This window comes from Podarcis pityusensis (assembly GCF_964106645.2).
Source record: "Podarcis pityusensis genome assembly, chromosome: 5".
NCBI lineage: Eukaryota > Metazoa > Chordata > Lepidosauria > Squamata > Lacertidae > Podarcis > Podarcis pityusensis.
This window is the reverse complement of record NC_138032.1, coordinates 36,143,670-36,168,376: the sequence shown is the minus strand read 5'-3', so window position 1 is coordinate 36,168,376 and position 24,707 is coordinate 36,143,670. Positions and strand designations below refer to the sequence as shown.

General features: G+C 42.9%; 3 protein-coding genes across 4 annotated transcripts in view; 1 reads left to right on the top strand and 2 right to left on the bottom strand.

The window, feature by feature from the left end:
* RAB6B (RAB6B, member RAS oncogene family) overlaps window positions 1-10,122 on the top strand; it is a 62,130-nt gene extending 52,008 nt beyond the window's left edge. Inside the window, exons 7-8 of the mRNA XM_081007351.1 lie at window positions 1,051-1,117; window positions 5,176-10,122. Coding sequence (XP_080863477.1) covers window positions 1,051-1,117; window positions 5,176-5,240 — 132 coding nt within the window. The 3' untranslated portion in view covers window positions 5,241-10,122. The remainder of the gene's footprint in view (window positions 1-1,050; window positions 1,118-5,175) is intronic.
* LOC308478064 (uncharacterized protein) lies at window positions 7,803-16,287 on the bottom strand. 2 transcript variants are annotated; one of them, XM_081007340.1, is made up of 3 exons: window positions 14,803-16,287; window positions 13,260-13,371; window positions 7,803-10,045 (listed from the first exon to the last, which is right to left on the bottom strand). In XM_081007340.1, exons 1-3 carry the CDS (start codon window positions 14,998-15,000, stop codon window positions 9,903-9,905), a joined length of 453 nt encoding a protein of 150 aa, XP_080863466.1. In that variant the 5' UTR covers window positions 15,001-16,287; the 3' UTR covers window positions 7,803-9,902. The 2 variants fall into 2 exon arrangements, with proteins under 2 accessions (XP_080863466.1, XP_080863467.1); XM_081007341.1 differs by having other exon boundaries at window positions 13,200-13,371; window positions 15,682-16,287.
* A 104-nt stretch (window positions 16,288-16,391) lies between these two features.
* Window positions 16,392-24,540, bottom strand: SRPRB (SRP receptor subunit beta). Its single transcript, XM_081007330.1, has 7 exons — window positions 24,320-24,540; window positions 22,642-22,736; window positions 21,705-21,782; window positions 21,284-21,366; window positions 20,331-20,467; window positions 19,220-19,274; window positions 16,392-18,423 (listed from the first exon to the last, which is right to left on the bottom strand). Exons 1-7 carry the CDS (start codon window positions 24,459-24,461, stop codon window positions 18,207-18,209), a joined length of 807 nt encoding a protein of 268 aa, XP_080863456.1. The 5' UTR covers window positions 24,462-24,540; the 3' UTR covers window positions 16,392-18,206.
* Window positions 24,541-24,707: the final 167 nt, after the last annotated feature.

Here is a 24,707-nt window from a genome sequence, read left to right as displayed (position 1 = left end):
AAGTGTCTGTTTTATCATTGTAGCTAGCGAGCTAGATTATCCTGATTTAGGGAGAAATGTCATGTATCAAGAAGCTCTAGGTGGCAGCAGAATATACTTGTACAATACTGTGGTGAGCATTTACAGCCCGTTAAGTCTGTGCAGAGTTCATTTTCCTTTGATTTCTCTCCAGGAACTTCGGCTGCAAACCAGTTGCACCTCAAGGTCAAATGAGATGTGACCTGCATAACAGATTGGAAAAATAAATGAATAACCAATATGGGAGAGGGACTAGCCAACTGGGGTATGGGGGAGGAAGGGAGGCCTTTAACCTGTTGCCCCTGCCGTAGTCATGATCAGAATTGCCTCCTGCACAATAGGAGCTTTCTTCCCAATGTGACTAGCAAGTGTTGGGGCAAGTCCAATCAGGACCATGGCAGAAGCAAAGGGTTAAAAGGCTCCCTTGACACCGAGCCCCAATCTGGCTGGTCCTTCTCCCATATTGGTACTGTTAAACCTCGGTTCTCGAACGGCTCTGTTTTGGAACGTTTTGGCTCCCGAACGCTGAAAACCTGGAAGTATGCTCCGGTTTTCGAACGTTTTTCAGAAACCAAACATCCAACGCGGGTTCCGCTTGAGTACAGGAAGCTCTTGCAACCAATTGGAAGCCACGCCTCAGTTTTCTAAAAATTCGGAAGCTGAACGGGCTTCCGGAATGGATTACATTCAACAACCAAGGTTTGACTGCAATTGGTCTTCAAGTCATCCTGTTTCACATGGCTGGAAGTTGGAATTGTACATCACAGCAACCATTGTTTTCAGAGGCACAAGGGAACAGCTTCCCCTTTCTACTGATAGTAACCAGTCTGAGTAGCTCCAGGTCTGGTTCTCTTGGGCAGATGTATAAATGGGTGAGAGCTTAGGGCTTACTTAACTCGTGTCACACATACCGTAACTATTTTTGCTACTGTTTTCAGTTGCATATTGGATGTAAACTAGAAAGTACTAATGATTTCTTCTCTTGCTCCCTCTGCCTGCCTTTGTTGCTGTACATTCTGCACGCTGCTTTAGCTCTTCCGACGCGTCGCCTCTGCTCTGCCAGGGATGGAGAGTGTCCAAGAGAAGAGCAAAGAAGGGAGTATCCTTTTTTGATTAACAATCGTTCCTCAAGCAACCATTCCCATTCGAAATCTTACAGGTAGGGGATGGGGGGGGGGGCGAATTTGGTTCTGTTCCCATTTGAAGCCAAATCTGTAAAATTCTGAAACAATGTAAGAACCAGAAAACACAGCCATCCTTCGAATTTTGCCCTTATCTGAATTTTGCAATGCAGTTCCCCAACCAATTTTTACAAAAAATGCATATATTAGGGGGGAAGGTGCACATACTGACTAACATACTGACGTGCATTATATTAGAAGTAATTTACAAAAATGTGTACATGAATCAAAACTGCATGCATAGCTCCTTATCCCTTTAATGTCCACTCTAATGAGAATTGCATGTTTTCAGAAAATCTTCATCAGTGATGGAAATAGTTCAGATTGCCTTGCTTGTTTTTTTCCTATTGGGAAAAGCTGGGATTATGCAAGCCATGTCCCATCACTACTTCACATTGTGTCTAAATTACTTCTCAGCCTTGCCCTAGAAGAATGTCCGAGGTCAAATGCAAGAACCCACCAGCTATTTCCTTCCTGTTGCGATAGTTCTTCAAGACACAAATAGGCTTGTTAAACTAAACCCAGAATCCCCATTCTCCAATTATGGAATGAGCACACAAAAGGAAAGCATCAGCATAGAGCAGTACTAATGAATATGGTCCAATTAAGTGTTATTTATTACAGAGAAGTTCATGGTTTCTAAATTAAACACAGCAGTAATGGCTTCCTCTGCCTCTGAAGCTGGCAGGAAATAAAGAATTATGGTTACACAGGGAATGTTCGCCAAACAATGACAGCTCATGCCATGTCCCCAGATGTTCCCTTGCATAGGTTATGCAGGAGGCCCACAGAATTATCCCTTCTGCCCTGAATAGCCATTTTTCACTGCTAACAGTGTGATTTAGAAATGATCTTGATGAGAGTCTCAATGAGGCCCAGAAACAGAGGCTGAGTGATGACATCAACTTCATTTTAAAAGAGCTAAAAAAAAGTGCCTTATTTTGCATCCAGTAGACTGCTCTTGCTCTGTGCTTGCTCCTGGGTTCTCATTTAATCTGTTGCCATTTGCTGGTAGATGTGAATTACACTTCCTTGGTTCCCACACTGGTCCCCTTGTTAATGGCCATCAATCATTTTGAAGGGGCCTAAATCAAGAACAATGTTTGTGTGCTTATTGTTCTCACTAATTTGTAAATTTCTTAATCTTGACCATTTTCTACATTTTTTAATTTATTTCCAATGATAACACAAACCTGGTAAGTAGATTTTTTAAAAAATGTAGGAGCTTCTTTCACATTTTGCACCAGGCTCTTTTCCTCAGGATATGGGATGATGAGTCGTCGTCCCCCACACACACACTTTTGAGCAACCTGTGTGAATGAGATTTCACAAGTGGGAAGTTTTCTGTACCCCCTTATCCCCTTAGCTAACTCATGTGCCTTGCATCCCCCCACTCCCTGCCATCTAGACCAACAATCTTGGATATTATTTATTCATCTACTTCTTTTGTATGCCTCACATAACATAATGTTCTCTATGCAGCTTACATGACAGATAATTTAAACACAAAACTGCCTATATACCCCTTTTAAAAGTAAAGGTACCCCTGACCATTAGGTCCAGTCACAGACGACTCTGGGGTTGCGCGCTCATCTCGCTCTATAGGCCGAGGGAGCTGGCGTTTGTCCGCAGACAGTTTTTCTGGGTCATGTGGCCAGCATGACTAAGCCGCTTCTGGCGAACCAGAGCAGTGCACGGAAACACTGTTTACTTTCCCGCCGGAGCGGTACCTATTTATCTACTTGCACTTTGACGTGCTTTTGAACTGCTAGGTGGGCAGGAGCAGGGACCGAACAACGGGAGCTCACCCTGTCGCAGGGATTCAAACCGCCGACCTTCTGATTGGCAAGCCCTAGGCTCAGACCACAGCGCCACCGGGTCCCCCTTTAGGTATCCCTAAATTCATGTAGCGGCAGAACACAAGACATCACAGCAGAAAGACATATGCAGCCAAATACTAGAGAATATCCATAGTCTTATCAGCATAGGAAGCTGCCTTATACTGAGGCCATTGGTCTTCCCAGCTTCCTGGCAGGGTCTTTCCAGGGTTTCAAACAGGAGAGACTCCTACCTGGAGATGGCAGGAATTGAACCTGGGGCCTTCTGCATGCAAGGCAGATGCTTTACCACTGAGCTATGGCCCTTTCCCTCTCTCCAGGCCAACTTAGACAAGCTGCAGTTAGGGACCGAACAATCTCACTCTTGGTGAGGAGGGAATGGAGAAACTCTCATATCTGAACACTTATAACAAAAAAACCTCCATTCCCATAAACCACAGCAGGGAGAAGAGTTCAGCCTAGACTTTATGCCTAGAGCATGGAGGAGAAGGATAGCCAAAGCTACTAGCCATGATGGAAGTTGTGCTGTCCCTCCACAGGCGGAGACAGGAATGCCTCTGAATACCAGTTGCAGGAGGGGAGAGGGCTATTGCACTTAGATCCCACAGGCATCTGGTTGGTCACTGCGAAAACAGGATGCTGGACTAGGTGGCCCAATGGCCTGATCCATATTCTTATGCCATTCATATATTCAGGAGAGAGATATTTTTAAAATATTTTTTTTTTAAAAAAAATTAGGCTGTGGAAAACATTCAAAGATACAACCTCCTGCAACCTGAAGTATCTAGGCCAAGAAAAAGCCTACTTTATTTTGCTGGTTGTAGAAACCGATCCTCTTCCAACTGCTGAGCCTTGCTTTTCCTTCTCTCCCGATTGTCCCAGAGGGCACATGCGGCAGCGGTAGCAGCGAGTGCCTGTCTGGAAAGGGGTAATGACATGGCGCCTGCGAACCACTGTGGCGGAAGAGAGTGAGTGTCTGGATGTGACTGACAGCAGCTCTTCTCCCCTAATTGCTGCCTTTTGTGCTTGGGAAAGGTCATCTCCCCTGGGGGCCTGCGCCGAGTTTGATATAGATTACATATGTCAGCGCCACATGCAGGGAGCACAGCCTGGGCTCGGCCCTTGCTGCGTGCAGAGGGAGAAACCAGTCTGTGGCTGGTTAAGGAAGACAGAGGTGTGATGTCATCTCTCTGAGTCCTCAGAGCTAAAGCCTCTGCTCCAAGAGGCGGGAATTCATCCCGATTCTTTAAGTTGCTTGTCAAGCAACAGACAAGACAGCACGAAGGTTTATACAACACACAGTCACACAAACATTGCAGTACACTTTTTGGCTTGGGTATTTGCCTGCTAAGTTACTTGGTCACTTGCGGGAGCACCTCCTTACTGTGATTTTTTAACGTTGCCTGAAGTGAGAGCTTTGTCAGAAAAAATAATGGGGTTGTATTCCACACTCCATTGGGAGGGCGTTCTGCTGCTGGAGCAACCAGGCTTCTGTTTCCTCTCCTCCCCATGCACCCTCAAGATCAGCTCTGAATGGTCCACCAACAACCTTCCCCCCCCCCCCAAACTGTTTTTGAGGGCATTGATTGGGGGGGGGGAGAGATGTTGGTGAGGAAGAGGAAGCTCTGTTGCACCAGCAAAGCCGCAGTGTTGGAAACAGCCCATGTTCTTTGGTTGTTCACTTATACTGACTTTTAGCTAATACCTCCTTCACAGCAAGAGGAGCAGAGGCAGGAGATATAGGTGGGGGAAAACTTGGCTACAAAGTCAATTCCCAATCTCATCCTACAGAAACCAGTCACAGGACTCATGGTCTGGAGTGGGAACCAAGTGACTCCAGGTGACCATTTTAATTACTGTGTTAGATGGTGGCAAGGAGGACATGTCGTGTGAAAACGGTATTTGTGTCCCATCCTCTTGGGTTCTCTACAGGTATTTGTGTACCTCTATCATGCACTTAGATCTTGTTATGATATGGAATTTAACTAGTTTTGATGGGCATTTATGTTGCCAGCTGACTTGCTTGCTGCTGTTGGTAAAGACACCTTGGTAAGTTGCATTACCTTATTGACACTCTGGGAATGATGCACTTCCCTCAATAGCATAAACCTGTTATCTCCCTTAACCCTTTTCTGCAGTGATTGACATTAAATTGGACAAACCACAGGAACCACCACCCAGTGAAGGCGGGTGCTCTTGTTAATGCAAAGCGCAGGATTCGTCAGCTCCATTTGACACCACACGCTTGTTGTGTTGCTTCCTATTGGTTAGCTTCCTAATAATATGAATTGAGTTATTCAATGGGGAGGATTTCTTTTCTCTCTGTGTCTCTCTAGGAAAGGGAGGGGGTGGGTGGCAAGGATCAGACTATGTGATTCAACCACTGGTTCTATTTTCTTTTCTTTCTTTTTTTGTTTAGTTGTAATATATTGTACTTTATTAAAAATGCCAAAACAATTCAGAATTTTAAACAAGACACTTTAATTGTGTGTATACAACTCTCAGCCATGGGGACTTAATATCCTTTTTTGGGTACTTTTTTTTAAATTGTATATTTGTAAACTTACAGAGAAAACCCCAAGATTATACAGGCTGGCTAGTTTCAGTGTTTGACATAAATGGTAGACATATCCTTGAAGTAAACTAGCCCCCAATTAGTTGACTGAACACTAACTGTGCCATTCACACTCCTGTGAGAGGCCAGCAAAGCATGCAACCACCGGTGTGCAATGTAACATCTGACTAGATGGCCATGAAAAGGTGGGAGAGAGAGCTACAACTAGAGAAATGTTATTCATGACAGTGGCAGTGCACCTCCATAGTTCCCAGATGCATAAGGATCTATTGCGCATGCACAGCTTACGATCATGCATCATGCTATATTTTACTATACCATGAGAGACGTTCCTTTTTTAGCACTTCTGTGGGTGGATACTTGTTTTTAAGACTTTCACTTGTGTCGCGTAGCCTATGTATGTCAACTTTTTAAACATCACACTAGCTAGCATAAGCCACCACACACATATACTATGGCGTGTATGTGAAACCAATGGCATTGCTGTGTATATGGATGGTTGGGCCCAGCAGTAGCCTTTACTTCCTGAAAAGGCCACCTCAACCAATGATAGCTGCTGATTTGTAGCTATCATTGGCTTGAAGAAGAAAACACTCAGATGGTTTTGCCAAAAAAGGGGGGAGGGGGGAAATATGGCAGAATAAAATAGAGTTATCCAAAGGCTCCCTCTAAGCTTATTGTTACAAGTAGATTTCTTTAAGGAAGCAACTCAAAATGATGGCCAAGACTGAATCAGAAACTGTCAATTACTGTAACTTCAAAAGGTAATCCCTTGGGGGTCACCTCACTTTTAGCCAACTGTACTATTCATGGTGGTTGATCATTATTATGAGTGATGATAACTTCTGCATGAGTGAACAAAGAGCAAAAGAGCCTGTCTCTGTAGAAAAGAAGATTGCCTTGGCAACAAAGATACGATAGATAATGTATTTAATTTTTGTAACATGTGTATGCATGTTTTATATTGATATAAAACATACATTGACACACACACAGCTGTGTGAAGGTGTATGTCTACACACCCATGCACAATATAGATGCTTGGTTTCTCCCACTGTTATAACTTTGCAACCAACAACAGTTGTGGAAAATTACAGTTGGTGCAGTGTGTGGGTCTAGAAGGTTTTTGTTATTGTCGGGGAAAAGTGTGATTTGTCATGTCTTCAATAAATTAAACTCAAGATACATGTGAAGCTAGAAAAAAAATGCACGGAGATGTATCTCCAGATGTTGTCAATCAATGTGTGATAGCGCATGTAGTCATATTCTGGCATTACTCCAGAGAAAGTGGCTGTCATGAGGTCTCATGTTAACTCATGGTCATTTCAGTCAGTGAAAGGTTCCAAGATGTTTTCTAGTTCAACTTTTAGCCTACATTACAGGAAATGTCACGGTGATCACCACTATGTGATAACTGACTTAATATGGTGTTATCTTTTCCTCTGTGGAATAGTGCTACTTTTGTGCCATTCCTGTGCTGCAAAACAACAACCACCACCCCCTCACATGCTTACCAGCACACACTTCGGAGGTCTCTTTTGCTCATGAGTAGCCATAGAGAAGCACTAGCACCCATGTGCCCTTCTAGTTTGTCTAATTCTAGCCTGCAGCCAGAACAAGTGATCAAATTTTCCTTCTTTCTCAACTCCATTCTCCTTTAACATATTAGCTTCTCTGCTGTTTTCTCCTCAATTCTCCCTTCTTACCTTTCCCATCATCCTTTTAAGACTTCCTGCCTACTCGGTTTTGTTTTTTGCCTCAATCATCATAGAAGCATTATTCTACCTATTTGCATCTAATGCCATCCTCAACGCATCACTGCCTCACTCAAAGAGCTTGAAAAGTGTTGAGACTTTGTGCGTTTCACAGTTAAATCATGTGAAATGATCCTGAAGTGACATTTTGAGGAAGAGGGTGGGAATCCTCAGGGGCAGATTTGATTTGAAAGATTGCCTTCCATCAGATGTTCCTTCTGCAGGGGTACTTCATGAGAACATAAGAGAGCACTTTGCAAAGGGTAAAACTAGATGAACTGAAAGTGTGTTGGGGGGAAATCAATGCTAAGTAAGTCAGGCATATAAGGTAAGTGAGCTGATTATCTTGAATTCGGTAACCAAAAGGAGGCAAAAGCTTGGCTTACACTTAGAAAAAGGTCACAAGGAGGTCCAAAGCAAGATACTGATCCAGAAATGTGAAAGTGTTAGATTTAATTAAACGGAACATAGCCGATTGCTACTACCAAGCAAACCAATGCAGTGTTTAACGTGGGGCTTGCAAATGGATGAGCATTTGCACAAAACAGTGAGCAGAACAATAACTAAATGACAGCATCCATTTGTCAAAGGCAAGCAAATAGAAACACAAGTTTCCCTCTTCCTAACCACCATAGGCAGCTCTTACTATTATCAGTGAAAAACCAGAGACTTCACTGAGCCTATTGGTTTCCAATGAACTTAAGCTTCAGAAAGAATAATCATATCTAATATATCTTAAATATTATTGGCATTGGCAAAGTCTGAAATACATATACCCCAAAAGCCTCCCCCAAACATTTTTTTAAAATCTAAGTTTTGGTTATATGTAGTATGCCATAACATTTGTGACAATAACACACGGATGAGAAAGCTGAAGATTTCACAAAGGATCAGAAGTCTAAATACCTTGGACCAAAAGGGCTCACAAAAGACATTTGTGAGCACCCTGGGCTGAAATCACAAACTGAAGGGATCAGAAGGTCCTCATCCAATGGCTTTAACTTCTCATGTAGGTGATTGCTGCAGTCTGAGGATATGTGCTCTGCATGCATGCCAGTAGCTTCCACTGGAAACTAAAGCTGAAATTGAAGAGGATGGGATGGGGCAGGAGGCATAGAGATTTTTACTGTTAACACCATGTGAAAAGAAACTGAGTAGACAGACTGTTTCACATGAAGAGGAAAGAAAATAAAAGGAAACAACTGGACTGTGGAAATACTGCCCTACAAAGGTTTGCAAAAACCATTGTAGGCAACATAAAGACAGCTTTTAAGTAACAGTAAATGGTGGAAAGTCCCAAACCTCAACAAATGCCAATACAATACCCCAGACAGAGTTCTGTTGGAGATAATTGGTATGGTTTACTTCCAAGAGCTCAGCTGACTAGAAGAGAATACAAATTGGATGCAAACAAGCAAGCTACTTTAGTACAATTTTAATCTCTTTCAAGCACATGCAAGGCTACAACTAGACAGCAGTCGTGGCAAAGACCGCCACACCCAAGTTCAAAGTTTGTTCATCACAAATTTCCATTTTTTTGACAGGCGAATTCACCAAGCAGACATTGAGCTTTCTGTGTTTTGGCTTGCAAGGATGTAACTAGCCTCATTTTGACTCCCTAACAGTCACCTGGCCAGAATATTCTAGCTCTAGGTGAGCAAGCAGCAGGTTCCAGCACCAGCATAACTGAGAGTTAACATGCATTTTTGGAAATTATTCCTTCAGTCTGAGCAGTGCTTCCCACTATGCAAAGAGGGAACTTTAAACTGGACACATGGGGGGGGGGGAATTGAGAAAATCCATTTTACACACATACATTTATTTGTACTCTTCCTTTCCACAGTAAAAACCATGCTCAAGGCAGCTTATGAAAAAAATTACAAGAGTAATCCTCAAGAATAAATAAAAACATCAAAAAGTACACAACCAAACTGAACAATTTCCACACAAATCACAATAAGATCTAAAATAAAGATACACAAATAATAGCAGCAGCAGTGGCCCCAATTAAAATCCCCACACAAGACCCCAGTCTAACAGTTTTGCTTTGTTCAGAGCCAGAGAGGGTGCTATTCAAAAGTAGGAAACCAAGGAGAGGACTATGTATAAAGAGAATAAAATGCAGTACTATATGCATTATCATAACTGAAGGTTTAAACTTCTAACACATATGCTCCCATATTGAAGCATATCCAGAGACCCTTTAAAGCCTTCTGCCCTCCTTCAGGCACTGATAGACAAGGCACCCATCTCCCAACATGCTGATCCCACATGAATTGCCATTCTGTTCTTTTGTGCCACATGGGCTACCAGTTAGGAGCTCACCCATTGCCCCTCACTGTATATTAAGAAAACAAATGTCATGTTCTAGAATATGAGTACCATTTTCTTACCCTACCTAATTAAAAAGAAACCTGGCACTGGAGGAACAGGCACACACTCTACCCAGAGACAAACTTGGATAATGATCAAACAGCTTAGCCTCCATAGCATTCTTAAGCCCAAACTTGTGGGTTATCACCTGAAAAGTCCCTTTTCATTTTCTCCATCTTTCTTCCATTTTCTGTACTGAAACATCATACCCATTCTTGAGCGGCTGCAGGCAGTTTAGGGCAGAGTCTTTCAGTTTCTCGGTAGCTTGGTGGAGGATATTGGCTGCCACGTCAACTTTCCATAAAACTGTATAAAAACGAAACAAAAATAAACCAGAACTTAGCATGTTAGTCCAATTAACAATAAACTGTCTTATTCTCAAACATGGTCTCGTGGCTAGAATTTTTCAGTGGCTGTATTTCATGGGGAAATTCCACCTAAGCACGACATCGCAACTCCAGTTGCTGTAAGCATTCCCTTTATCTCTCCTAAGTTTCGGAAGAAACATTAAAGGAGCACCTGCACTCTGCAGTTACACTGGCCTACCCAGACACATGTACATTTCTCATGACATAACTAATGGCGGGCTCCTCTTCATTATCATTTCCTGCTTAGAATTCCATAATTCTTGCAAAAGACCTTCTGAAACCCAACATACATGTCTTTTACTGACCGTTTCTTCCACTTAATGCAGACAATTATACTTCTCCGGGCTTTTTGGAGCAGTATGCACAATCAGAAATCCAATCAATCACCAATTATTAGGGATGGGGTGGGGATTCAGAAAAGATGGCCGGTGTAGTCTCTGGCTAGGGTTATAGTCTAAAGTATCTGGCAATCACCAGGTTTGGGACGGCTGCTCTGTACAGACCCTCATACATGAGAAAGGAAGAATAGCACTGCTGGATCAAACTAAAAGCCGATCTAATCCAGCATTCTATTCTCACAGCGGCCAACCAATGTCCATGGGAAGACCATAAGCAGGACAAGTTTACAGCAGCACTCTCTGTTCCAAAACAGGGACTCTAAGAGCTATTCTGTGATGAACTGAGACAGTGTATAACTCAAGAACCTATTTCTGTTTCAGTGGTAGCCACAGGGCCGGCACACCCAATGGGGCAAGTGAGGTAATCCGCTTTAGGTGGCATGAGCCACTGGGGCAGCAGATCCCGATGTCAATCTTTCTTCCCCCTTGTTCCTGATGTATAGCTTCCCTTACCCCTTCTTTCCCTGACATGGAGGGAGAAGCCATTTTGGGGTCCACCCCAGGTGCCAAAATGTCTTGGGCCTACTCCAGCTAGCCATGTTTACAAATATGCCTGCCACTGTTTTCTCTCAAAGCAACAGACTCTGTGCTGGATAGAGGGGCTTACTCAGGTTCTCCTTTTCAAAAGTGAACACAAGGAGCAGAGATCCAGAGCTTATCCTATCCATCAGAACCCTGTATGTCTAATTTTAAAAGGTTTATTTTTGGATAGGATTCAGGAAGAGAAGGAGATAGAATGTATCCGTTGCCTAAGAGCATTTTTATTAGGCAACTCATAAATTGAATAATAATACTATCATGGACACAACACAGCACAAAAGAAGTGAGAACACTCTATGTACCTGATCATACATTTGAACATCTGGCCAGCTAAGAAGTCTAGCATTGTATCATATGCCCATGAAGTTCAGTGTAAGGGAAAGCTAAACATACATCCAAGAAGCATTTTTCCAGGTGAATATTGGGGTTCTTGCCATCATGCAAAAAGAAGGCTATGAAGCAAGAACCACTATCAAACTGGCAAGAGGAATTGGCAGATATCCAAAAGACGAGCAAGAAAACATGAGAACTGCATGAAATGAATTCTTTCTTGGCAAACAAGAGCAGGGGTAGGCAACCTAAGGCCCAGGGACCAGATGCGGCCCAATCACCTTCTCAATCCGGCCCGTGGACAGTCCGGGAAACAGTGTGTTTTTACATGAGTAGAATGTGTCCTTTTATTTAAAATGCATCTCTGGGTTATTTGTGGGACATAGGAATCCATTCATATTTTTTTTCAAAATATAGTCCGGCCCACCACATGGTCTGAGGGACGCTGAAAAAGGTTGCTGACCCCTGAACAAGAGGTTCAGAGGGTGGCAACAAGAAAATGGACCTTTTCAGTGATGCATCCCCATTGTGGAACACTCTCCCTAGGGAGGCACACCTGACACCACCTTTATCTAGTTGCAGATAAAGTTTCAAACTTTATCTAGTTTTTATTCCCCCTTCCTGCCTGGCTTTTTGTTCCCCCTTCTTCCTCCCCACCCCTGCATAGTCCCTAAATCTGTTCTGGAGTTTCCCCAACCCCCTAGAATAGATTTGAGGAGGGTACACGGGATACATGAGGAAGGAGGAGGAGGGAAAGTCCCTCTGTGCAAACAGAAATCCTTGCCCTGGTGGGACACATGACGAAAATACTACTCTCTCTTTCCCCCAATTCATATTATGGTGTCATTCCTGACTGCCCCCTCCACACACAGCTGTTAATTACTTTAAAAATCTCCCATGTGCAATAGCTAATTACGTGAACAGCATCCCAAGATGTTTGGTCCAAAGACTATCTCAGAGTATGGATGCAAAGCAACCCCATTAGCACAGTGTTTTATGTACTGTTTGCCCAAACTGCTTCAGTTGTGCTAATATCAGAAAACACAGATGGCAGACCTTCAGCCCTACAGATATTGCTGATGTATCACTCGCATCTGCCCCAGTCTTTACAGCCAATGGTCAGGGATGGCGGGAGCTGTAATCCAACAACATCCAGAAGGACACAGATTCCTCATCTCTTGCATTTAGTTATTCTTGCTAAACTACATTTTAAACAGAAGGCAGGCCAAACTAATGGCACACGCTGCTAGGAAAAGATAAATACATACAGGATATAAAGCAGAATTTATGAACCAGTAGAGTTTATCATCAGTTGCAGTGTGAGGGTACACCCAAATACTTTGGCTTCTTGCAGAGAGCAGCACACATTATGGGCTATGTAGGAACCACATAAGTTCCATGTGATAATCCAACATGTGTGAAAATTGTTGCGTTTACACTGAGTGATTTACACATATGGATGAAGCACTGGGAAGTTCTCAAAAGTGTAGTGGAGCTTCCATTCCCTCCTCTCCTCTCCTCTCCACCCTCACCCACTCAAGTTAATTGAAGAGATTAAACCAGAAGGCAGAACTAATAAAGGCTGGCTGGGATGAAGGGCTGTCAAGGAACAGCTACTATAGCAGTCTCGTGAGCAATCTGCAAAGATCACACAGGGGAGGGTCCTCCGCTGAACTAATTGGCAATCCAGAGAACAAGCACTAGCTGTAGACAGCCAAGACTAAAGGGAGGGGGCACAGCCCCAAGGGAATAGTTGCCAATGGAATCTGGGCTGTAATTGAACTCAACCATAAGTCACAGTAATCATTAGATCATTCCCCTTACATGCACTAGTGCCATTTTTTTTTAAAAAAAAATGTTTTTCAGCAGCACAAATTTTCTTACTGTTCAAACGGGTCATTTTTCTCAAAGCCATCATCAAAAGCTTCACATCCGTTAAACAGGTTATCTCCAAAACCGTGTCATTTTGTTGTTGTACAAAAGAAACCATGGTCAGCTAGGGAGAAAAAGAGAAATCTTCAAAATGAGTGGATGAACATATCCAGCTTAAAAAAGAGAGATAATTTCAATAACACATTTTTATATAGCACTGGGCTTTTCCTGTTGTTGTTAACATATAATCTTGCCACTATAACATTTTAAAAGTTAAGTGCTCATTTGTACAGTGCCATCTATATTATATGTAGAACCGCCCTGTGACCTCTGGGTATAGGGCAGTATATAAATTCAATAAATAATAATAATGATTTACTGAGTTCCATAAGCAAGCAGGCCCTGATCCAAAGTGCTTACAGACAACATTTACACAATGCGAGTGTGATATCTTAAAAAGTGCCACTAAGAATTATTCAAGTGTTGCCAAAATGGGGCTGGTGGCAGGGGAGGCCCCTGAGGAATCTCGTCAAAATCTATTGCATCAAGTTCTTTTTTCCATAAAAGGGGAGATGATATAATGAGCCCTAGCCCAACAGCCACAAACAGCAAGCTGTACTATTAAGCAATGATGGGCAATGGAAGATCAGACAGCAGGCTTCCTATTATGTCAGCAAGATCTCCACACATTTTACTATAGACCTTGACAGGTTGATAATAGCCATCTGCAATGTCAGATGGACTTTGAATGACCTCATCAGAACTGCATGACCACCTTTGTATCTTACAAAGTTGTTCCACATGCTTGAGCAAATTACTTCTATAGCTGTTTGTGAATATGGTTTTATCCTGTCACATGGGTACATATTAGCTATTTGGGGTTGCACCCTAGTCCCACTGGAGTCAGAACTAACTTTTCACATTGATTACAAGAGGGTGTACGTACAACAAGTTTGGCTTCAATCGGTTGTTTCCATTTTAAATGGAAAATTATTCTGCAGAAATACTGTATTATAACACACACACAAACCAAAAAACCCCAGGGAGCAGAGTTATGACTTTACCACTGAATTTTAGCATGCACAATAAATTGCACGAAGTGTAGGAATTTCACAGTGAATAACAGAGTTTTTTATCTCTTCAGTTCCATCCTTGGAGTTTTCTCCAGAGGCTACAAAGCATTATAAACTGCTACAATAAAGATGAACTGGAAACTCACGACAACAGCTTCCCGTGCACAAAAGCTTGTAGAAATTCACCAACAAAACTCGAGTTTTAAAGTCAGTGGAAACTGCAGCCAAGATGTCTGCTGCCTTAGGTGCAGTGAAAGAAGCTATTCTATCACCAGTGTTTAATATTCAACCACTAGTCCAACTGGATTCTAAACATAGGAGGCGGGCCCCTCACACAGCAAAATATACTGGGCCAGCCGTTGGGGGGGGGTGTGGAGTGGCTGTTTGGGTTAAGAATTGTCTTCTCTTCTGCATCTGCTTCAACAGTTTCAATAAATGCATTTCCTATGTGAGGCCAGAATGGGGACATTAATGTTGCACACCTTATAATCAACTTGCGTGGAGCTGTGTGGCAAACAGCAGATAATAGTGGATAAGCAGGCCTCAAGTTGCTGTACCTTCTCTTCCAGCAAGACAACCAGCTTGCACTTGCTGCAGGTGTAGTTCCACATATTCTCAGGCAGGAAGACAAATGTGGCACAGGTGTTGCAGAACACCACAGCAGTTCCCTTGCCATCCATGTCTCCTGGGTCTACATACAGTGGTACCTCGGGTTACAAACACCTCAGGTTACAAACACTTCGGGCTACAGACTCCGCTAACCCGGTAGTACCTTGGGTTAAGAACTTTGCCCCAGGAGGAGAACAGAAATCACACAGCAGCGGCATGGCAGTAGCGGGAGGCCCCATTAGCTAAGGTGGTACCTCAGGTTAAGAACGGTTTCAGGTTAAGAACGCACCTCAGGAACGAATTCAATTCATAACCAGAGGTACCACTGTATACTGTGAGAGAGCACTCCAGGCCTCCCCCTCAAACTCTCCCGCTAACCCCCCTCGCGAACGCAAGGTCACAAGCTCCCAGAGATTGCAAACAGTTAAGCAGAACTGCTGGTGGCTGCTAACCCCTTCTCTCACCTCACTTCCTCCTTTAGCCTGGATTCCTCTCAGAAGTAGCTGCTCCATCTTAGACCATGTGCACACCCACAGAAATACAAACCCATAAGCAAGCCTCAGCTCAGACAAGCAACTAGCCTTAATTCAAAACACAAGCTCACTCTCTGCAGTCTCTTCCTTCACAAAAGTCTGTTTATAAGTCTTGGTCACAAGCTCCCAAATACAGCAAACAGCTAAGGAGAACTGCACAGAACTCTGCATAGAACTTAAGATTCTTCTTTTTCTTCTTGTTACAATCCTTCAACTTACCTGCTGAACAATATGGACTTTCAACAAACCATGGGTGTATTCCAAGTCAATAACAATTTCCTTTGATTCCTGGGGCGGTGGCAGTGCGTGAGCTATTTCTCCACACTCTTGCATTCCTCTCCACTGCAAGACTTCTTCCAAAGAGAGCTAGGAATTAACATGTTATGGCAATGTTCCTCAGTGGTGATGTGGGATTAGCTGGTGTTGTGGAGAAAGAGGAGAGGATGGGCTTTTGTGTAGTGGTATTTTGGTGGCATGTGGAAAAGAAATTAATAGTCTCTCTCACCCTTGGACAAAGCTCTCCATGAGTCAATAAGCTTATTTTGGATTGTATCCAATCATGCTCCCCACACCACCATATAAACAATGAATGAGTCCCATCCCACAGACTCAGCCAGCTTCTAGCCTGAAGTTATTTTGTGACAGATAATACCCTAACATCAATTTCAGAATTTTTGTTATAAGTCAACACAGCTACTGTTACAGTCTGTGTAAAAAAAATTGTTACTGAGACACGAATTAGGATTTCTTCTAAGCATATAAACATTTTGTACAAGAGTCACAAACACAAAATCCTGTGTTTGAAAATGAACTCACTTCAGTGAACCAGAACAGTGTAAATGCACTGCTTCACTGTCTTATTTTGAAGAAAATATTCATGACAATGACAAGGGATACCAGAGCTGCAGTAGAGAAATTCCAGTCAAAAGTTAGTCAAACATCTTTATTTACAGGTATCAGCAGAGAATAATTTAAAAGAGATGGATTCCTGCATCTTTGCAGCTCTTGAATCCAATACATACATGACAGCAACTTTAGCTATGGGCATAATGACAAGCACAGTACATGGTCTGAATTTCTTACTACTGGATCGACTTGGCAGAGGGTTGTAAGGGTCAAAGCAAGAGAACCCAATACAAACACCATTCTAGAGCTTAGATTTCAGACAGGATCCTGCTGTTTCATGTCCAAATGTCCCAAACTCAGTTGCACGCAAGTATGAAACCAATTTCCAATACCATCCACAATTTGGAGTACACCATGATGACGGCTGAGCCACTAACAATGAACATACAAGATGCACTTAAAACATTAGGGCTGTTCCAAACAGTATGGAAGTGTTTTTACAGCAAATTCACTGCAGGAATAGGCATATGTCTACGGGAATATAGTAAACAAGCATCCAGAAGCAGTAGTTGGGTGGGATTTAGACAGTTATAGACACACATATCCCATTGAAACAACAGTGTTCACTGCTGGGATATAAAATTCATAAGCTGTAAAAATCTTTTCAGATTTTATGCAGGCATCCCATCCCTGTTTGTGGCATGGTACCCTGAGCATCTTTCTTTTATTTAAAAAATATATGTTAAAAAGCAAATCACATTATTACACATGGACATTATTTAGAACCGCTATCCCTGGCTTAGTAGTCAAGCACAGCTATGCAGTTCTGACAATTGTCCTAACATATCACAGGATAGTTAAAATTCTTTTGTCAGACATATTTCCCAATACTTGAGATACTGACAGGTCTTAGGGCACTGTGGGAAGGCTTCAGTCCACCCATGGATAACATACCCAGAACTGAAAAGCTACACACTCAACACTCCCTTGGTGTGAAGTTTATGCAGAAGGTTACTTTAGTGATTGCCAGATCTAAGAAGGGAAAGACTCAGCCAGATCAGCCAAAGAATAGGGAGTAGTTCATCAGAAACACATTTCGAACACTGTAATACCAATCAAGCAAAACGTAGCACATCACATTTCAGTCCTCCCTGAGTGGAAAAAAACTATTTGGAAGTAGAACCCAAAATATTTTCCCCGGCTACTTGAGTTTTCTGGCTTTGTGCGACAATTATTCAGTAACAATTATTCGCAGAAACAACACAATGCCCAAACCTAGGAGGAGAACAGCAATTCTAGGCATTGCAAGCAGTGTCCTCCCCTGCTGATGCATCTAACTAGCAACCCATAGCTTTCCTTCACAAACACAATGCTATAAGAAGAGCAGGTTCCATTCACTCCTGAATATTGTAATGTTTCCCAGGTAATGAAAGGGACAAGCAAAAAAAGTGTGAATGGGCAAGTGGGTATTCACAAGTATCTCAGGTGAGAATATGAAGGCAACCCAGAAGTGGAGAAATTACAGTCCTGGAATGATAGTTTGAAATAACTCCACAGTATCTTGCAACTTTCATCCAAAGATAGAATCCTCATTTAAAGACTCTCTGATTAAGATGAAGCAGGGGAAACTGCTGCAGGGAGTGAGAACGGAAAGCGCAAAGGGGGCTGCACTTTGCTGAAGGATCCCTGTTATCCCAGCAGAGCATTCTGTAACAATGAATGGGTTGCTACAGGGTAAGCAGAGATGGCCCAAAACAGAGCAGAACACAGAATGAATTTGCCCTTATTGCAGTTCCATGTGCTACTTTCACCCCATCCTGGCTGTTCCTGGCAACGCATTAGACTTCATTCCAATTCATACCATTTTCCCAGCGGTTGCCTTTGCTACCTTCCCAGGTTCAGGCAATTTTTCCTAGCCATTTTTCCAGGTCTTCAATATCAGCACTACCCTCCTCTCCCTTGCCTCCTCTGGCACTGCATTCAATAAATTCCACTTTCATGGGCAGTTGGGAGAAGTCAAACTCCTTGCCCTTCTTCCCAAGCTGGGAGGCAGATCCAGAGCCTGTGCTTTCCAATGTGCTTGGGGCAGCTGAGAGGGTCACTCGTAAGGTATTGCTGTTGGAGAAGAGAAAATTAACTTTAGAAAAACAAAAGAAGACTGTGAAAGCCAAGGCTAACATGTACAACCCACTTATTTAGAGATATCCACTTTAAACTGGCAACGACAATATTCTTCTTTCTGGGGGTGCTCTATTTTATCACACTGAATAATGTGATAATATAGTTTGTATTTTTTATACCATTCAGTTTCTAAAATGCAAACCATATGCAGTGAATTGGTAAAGAGGGGGAGATACAGCAGGATTGGGGGAAATTGGCCTGTGGGACTGGGAGAACTCTCCCCCCCCCCCCAGTGTAATGCCCTACACCCTTTTAAGAGGTAGAATCCCAGTCAATTAAAGATGAAAATGTATTTTCAGGATCACATTTAAAACTGACCAACCCAAGTTATATTACTGCCACCTGCTGGACACAGGAGAGGAACTGGAAGCAATCTGTTACCTGACTAATTATTAGTGAGATGTCTGAATCATGGCAGTATTTCAAAAATATGTGATACACGTGAACTGATTTGACTAAACTGATTTCTACGTCACCGTTCAGCAATCCCCTCCCCGCCACTTCAGGCATCTGAACAGTTTGGAAACTATGGTCAGAACTGTCCTTAGTATACATTTCATTTCTCATGGCAAATTATTGGCTCTGTGTTCCTTCCTGTCATCCTTTTGCAATGAACTGTGAAGCTTATGGGGATAATAAGTATGAGATGTAATGTCAGATGCAGTCAGGAATTCTGGACAATACAACGTACACATGAATGAGATTTGACAAACCAACCCTTTCAACTTACAGTTCTCTCTCCAGCTGCTGTTGTATGAGTTTGGAAGATTTTGCCATTGTAACATCTAAGGAAGGAAGGAAGGAAGGAAAACCTTGGGTTATTTGGCACTGAATATTTCACCCACAAAAGGAGCCTGCAATTTTGCTACAGGGTTTTTTGTTGTTGTTGTTGGTTTTTTGCTGCTGGGAATTCCTAAGTGCATTGTACAAAGGCCTCACTGGCAGTTATATAAAGGGAAACTGACAGAGTGAGAGACAACTGAAGGCTCCAAGGAAAAGAATGGAACTACCTTTTTAAAATCCTTGTCAGCAAAAAGTCACTGAAAGCGAGCAGGTTAAGCAAGAAAACACATGGGCAGTAAAAACTATCATGCACTCTCACAATCCATTCTTTTTCCTTAATTTGAGAGCAGTCACACCTCATATTCATAAAATTACAAGTTGATGCCACGGTTCAGTTCTTCGAGTAGAATTCAAAACTGCACTAATTTGATAGTTCTATACAAATATATAATAAAATATTACATTAAAATTAAATTAAAATCCAAATGAATTAAAACTCTTGATGACAGGCATCAAGAACCAGCAAAAACCAAGGCAAATCAAAAAGTTTCAGATTATGCTGAAACTGTAATAGTATTGGTACCATGGCTTATTTGGGGGAAGAGACCATTCCAGAATATGGGCACCAACACAAAGGCTCTATTCCTGGTTATTGCCAGAAGGAAAGCTGTAGGTCCTGGCACAGCCAGGTTGGCCTCTGAAGTTGAGGAATATGAAATGACAGGACTACTTCATAAACAGACTATGAAATGGTCACCTCCTATCACAGTCACAATCAACTGAACAAATATAAATGCTATATTCTATTACAACAGGGATTGGGAACAGCAAGTAAAAGGATGTCTCTGCTGGATGATTACAGGCTATAGAGGTTTTTTTTATAGCGCAGCCTGGTTATTTATCCAATGTAATGTACAATAGTTTCATTTGGATGGCATATAAAAGAAACATGTACAGATTCTCCATGTCTTAGGCAAGAAAAAGGACATGGAAAAATGCCAATTGCTGTAAAAATCTACCAACAGTCATGATTTTTATTCCAAACAGACATGCACTACCTTGCTTGTTGCAGGCTATTAGCAGGGGAGGTGCATTTTTCAGCACTACGTTGTCAATCAGGAGCTGGTACAGGAATTCAGCCACATCTTTCATCTCCCGCTGGAATGCTACACTATCCACAACGAATACAATTGCCCTGCGGAATAAAAAGAGTACGCTATGCATGGTCTTGTATGGCATAGTTCTACAGCTAGCAGCATCAGTGAATAGATGGCCTCCATGGAACGTTTAACTGCATGCAAGCAGCCCTGGAATTCTGCTCTGAGCACAAGCTTTGATACTGTCTGTACTGGGATGAAAGATTCAAAATTACTTCAAGGGCTGCTTTTACATTATTGCTAACTCACAAGGGCCACACTAGCACATTATCCATGGGAAAACAATTGAGGCACAATTTTCATTCAGTGTATTCTTTAACAATGTCCTGAAAGCACCAATTTCTCTATCCCATTGCAGGCCTCTCTGAATAGTTTCCCACAGAATATATCAAAGTCATTTCACAATAAATTTTCACTCACCGCACCACGTCTGTAGCCCCACATCTTTGCTGCCTCTTTATTTTACCCTCTTTGCCCCATCTCAGTTCGTCTCCTTTCTTTCTAAATTTTGTTTCTATTTTTGCTGTTTGTCTCCTACCCAATTCTATTTCGACACGTTCTCACCAACTTTAGCAAAAAGAGAATACACGGATGTTACACTCTCAGCAGTTCACCCAAGTAGTCTCCAGCACTTGCAGACTGTGTGACTAGCTAGACTTGAAAAACTGACCCCAAAGCTACCATGCACCTAAATACAGGTTGTGGAAGAACAGTGGAGACGTAGCGACTCAAGTATTCTCCCCCAACCCATAGGTGCCCAGGTTTAATTACAGCAAATGCATACAGCACACCACCATCAAAGCTCTTTTTGGCTACAACCTGAATGTACAAATATCCATTCCTCCAATACATACCTAGCTGCAGCCTTGAACCTATCCAAGAACTGAAGACGCAAGCTCTCATGGCCTGGAAGGTCAATCAATGTCACATTTGTTCTCTGTAGGAGAAGCAGGAAATATTTTGATGAACATTTAATGAGGGAGACATGATTCTTTCAGCCTGAGGGTAACAATCAGTCTACTGTATTCTGCTTGGATCCATATGCTCTTACTTGTGTTTAAATCATTATCAATCTCTATTTGTTCCAAATATTTAATGCACCATTTTCATATAAATATTTATAGTCTTTCACATAAATGTTATAAACCAATTTATTTAATTTTGTATTCAGCTTTAGAAAGGTTGCTGCATCATATCCTCTTAAGAATGTGCCCTGATGACTTTATATGCAATTTCTAGGAACATGACAGAACACAAAACATTACATCTTCTTACCTTGTCATTATTTACTCTGTACAAGGCAGAGCTATCAGTTATAGAAGTCTGTGTATTTCGGAAATTGCCTGTTAATAGCTAAGAAAAATAAAAGAAAGAGAAAGTGAAATATTCACAGACTAATTAAAATGATTTGACTATAGTCTAAACCACAGCACAAAGTTGGAAAGAGCCATTTAAAAAAAAAAAAAAATAGTCCCTTGAATCTTAATCTAACCATTTAATCCAACAAAACTAATCTGAAACAGAATATATCAGTAGATACCCTGACAAATACCCTGATACCTTTGGCAAAACATTTTTTTACAAATATATCTGCATCTCATATATGCTGCCTACTACTGAGCTATGGGACGCGGGTGGTGCTGTGGTCTAAACCACTGAGCCTAGGGCTTACTGATCAGAAGGTTGGCAGTTCGAATCCCCATGATGGGGTGAGCTCCCGTTGCTCGGTCCCTGCTCCTGCCAACCTAGCAATTCGAAAGCATGTCACAGTGCAAGTAGATAAACAGGTACCGCTCTGGCGGGAAGGTAAACGGCCAGAAGCGGCTTAGTCATGCTGGCCACATGACCCGGAAGCTGTCTGCAGACAAACGCCGGCTCCCTCAGCCAGTAAAGCAAGATGAGCGCTGCAACCCCAGAGTCATCCGCGACTGGACCTAATGGTCAGGGGTCCCTTTACCTTACTGAGCTACATTAACAACTAATTTAACAGTGTAAGTTAGTACTCCATGCTTCTACTTTACCTTACAAAATGAAGTGCCAAAAAACTTAATCAGAAAACATTTAATTTTTTCATACCTTACATCTCAGACAGCTTTGAAAACAAGAGGGAACAACCTAAGGCGTTCTCCTTTATTAAAAAGAACGGGAACATGACAACACTGTATAGGTCTGAGAAACTGTCCAAAAGAAACTGAAACAGGAATTCACGTACCCTAACAAACAGAAGAGTTTTCCCTGAGTCACACAGACCCACCAGAAGCACTGCTCTCCGACTGCTCTTTCTGGTCCGCACAAATATCCAAATCACTAGAAAGAAGGATAAAACTTAGAGGAGTGTATTTAGGCTTATACCCAAGGCAACTTAATTTTCTACCATTAAAACAAGCTATTTAATCCATGCCTCCTCCAATTAAGTCTTAATGCTGCTTTAAGTTTTGTACAAAAAGGATGCAAACATTTTGGGGTCATAATGATGTATACATTTCTCCTATATCCGACATAGGAAATTCATTTCTCAGAACAGCCAAACACATTTATACATCCACACAAATAACATTACACCTCACAGTAAAGTTTGCCTTTATCTATTTCTACCATCTTTCTTTGTAGCAGCCCAGCTTCTATAGTTTTACTCAAAAGTAAGCCCCACTATGTTCAATGGGGCCTACTGTCTGGTAACTGTGTTTACACTACAACCTTCGTAGTATACAATATAGCAAAGATGCCCCTGATTTGTCATGACAGAAAACATGGGCAAGTTCATTATTGTCTGATTTATAAAGGATGTGATTTCAGGCATAGCACATTAAAGATGATCACAGCACATGTGCCCTGGTTGGGACCAGCTGAAGGGGAGCTGAAAGGGAGAGGGACTACAACTACAACCCAACTCCCCCCCCCCACCAATTGCACCAGGCTTGAGGCGCCTTGGATTTTGCCTTACTGGCCTCTATGTGGAGGGTGATACCAGGGCCACTCTGCTGCCACAGAATTCAGTCATCCTACCATAAGGCAGCTTGAGATCTAGTGGATCACCTACTAGCCCCACAGCTGTCACTCATTGACATCAGGCCTGATTGCCATCCCAGCTCCAGGATGGTAATTGCCCTGCTTAACTAACTTACTTATTGTAAACATTTGTATTAAACTTCCAACCAGTATAAGCCCCGTGAGAACTTACAAAATTTTATAAAAGCCACACACACACCCCTGCCCAACTCCTCCTCCTCTATCTGGCATGGCAAGAAAGGGCACACTAACAACCCCCAGTTTGAAACTTGCCTCTGCTATGAACCCTCCCTGGGGGCTTATGCAAGTCACAGCCCACCTGTCTCACACATCTTCAGCCCCACTTTAGCAACATGAGGATAATAATAATATTAACCCCCTTGATGGGATTGTTGTTAAGTAAGGCCTACAGGAACGCAGTGCCGTAGAGCCTTTAGAACACACTAAAACACGACAGAAATGCCAGCTAATAATAACTGTGACACTAAATGTTACAACTCCAGTCCAGACTTTTAAATTTCGGTTCTATAACATGCAAATGAACTGCAGTTCTTTGGAAATAAGAACCACTGCATTCTGCGTTAAGAGTCTTCTTATGGAGCAGGCGCAATTCCTACGAAAGAAGACGATCTCGGATCCCTAAGAGGCTCGGTGTCTTTAATAAGAACTGCAGGACAGGCAGCTCCTCAGCAGGCGCCTTTTCCCAGCGTGAAGCTGCAGCCATGCGGAAAGCTACACCTGACTAACTTCTGCCTGCCACGCGGCTCTTAAAGGCACAGAGCCTGACTGGGCGGTGGTGTGAGCTCTGCGAGCAGGCAGCTCTTCCCCCCGCAGGCAGTGGCGCTCGCCTCCCCTGCCACCTAAAGGAGGCCGGCACTCACGGAGACACGAGGCGAGGAGCACGAGCAGGGCCACGGCCACCGAGACCAGCAGCTGGGCCCTCGCCAAGTCCTGGGGCGGCAGCGGAGCATCCTGAGGAGAAGGCGACCCTTCGCGCGCGGCTGTCACCTCCACCGCGTCCATCTCCAACCGCTTTCGCCACTCGCGGAGCTACGCGCGGCGCCGCGACGACGACGTGTCCTTCCCGGGACTTGTCTCCTTCCGGCCACCGCGCGCAGCGACTGCTGGGACGCGCGCTTCCGTGGCCCAGGTGCTTCATGGGAGTTGTAGTTTGTTGCCCCCCCCGCCCCAGCGCGCGCACACTCTAACACGGCTCGTTCTACAGGCGAAGGGAAGAGGGTAGCGTTGGAGGAGGCGTTAAGCCGCAGT

Bases quoted from the DNA above. Each gene is read 5' to 3' on its own strand.
- SRPRB (XM_081007330.1), bottom strand. From the start codon at position 24,461: ATGGACGCGGTGGAGGTGACAGCCGCGCGCGAAGGGTCGCCTTCTCCT. The intron at 21,783-22,641 runs GTACGTGAATTC...TATTTTTCTTAG, and splicing joins AAACTCTTCTGTTTGTTAGG to CTATTAACAGGCAATTTCCG. The intron at 20,468-21,283 runs GTATGTATTGGA...TTTATTCCGCAG, and splicing joins AGGTTCAAGGCTGCAGCTAG to GGCAATTGTATTCGTTGTGG.
- LOC308478064 (XM_081007340.1), bottom strand. From the start codon at position 15,000: ATGGATGGCAAGGGAACTGCTGTGGTGTTCTGCAACACCTGTGCCACA. The intron at 13,372-14,802 runs GTGTGCAACATT...TTTTCTCCCTAG, and splicing joins CCACGCAAGTTGATTATAAG to CTGACCATGGTTTCTTTTGT. The intron at 10,046-13,259 runs GTAAGAAAATTT...GTTTTTATACAG, and splicing joins AAAAATGACCCGTTTGAACA to TTTTATGGAAAGTTGACGTG.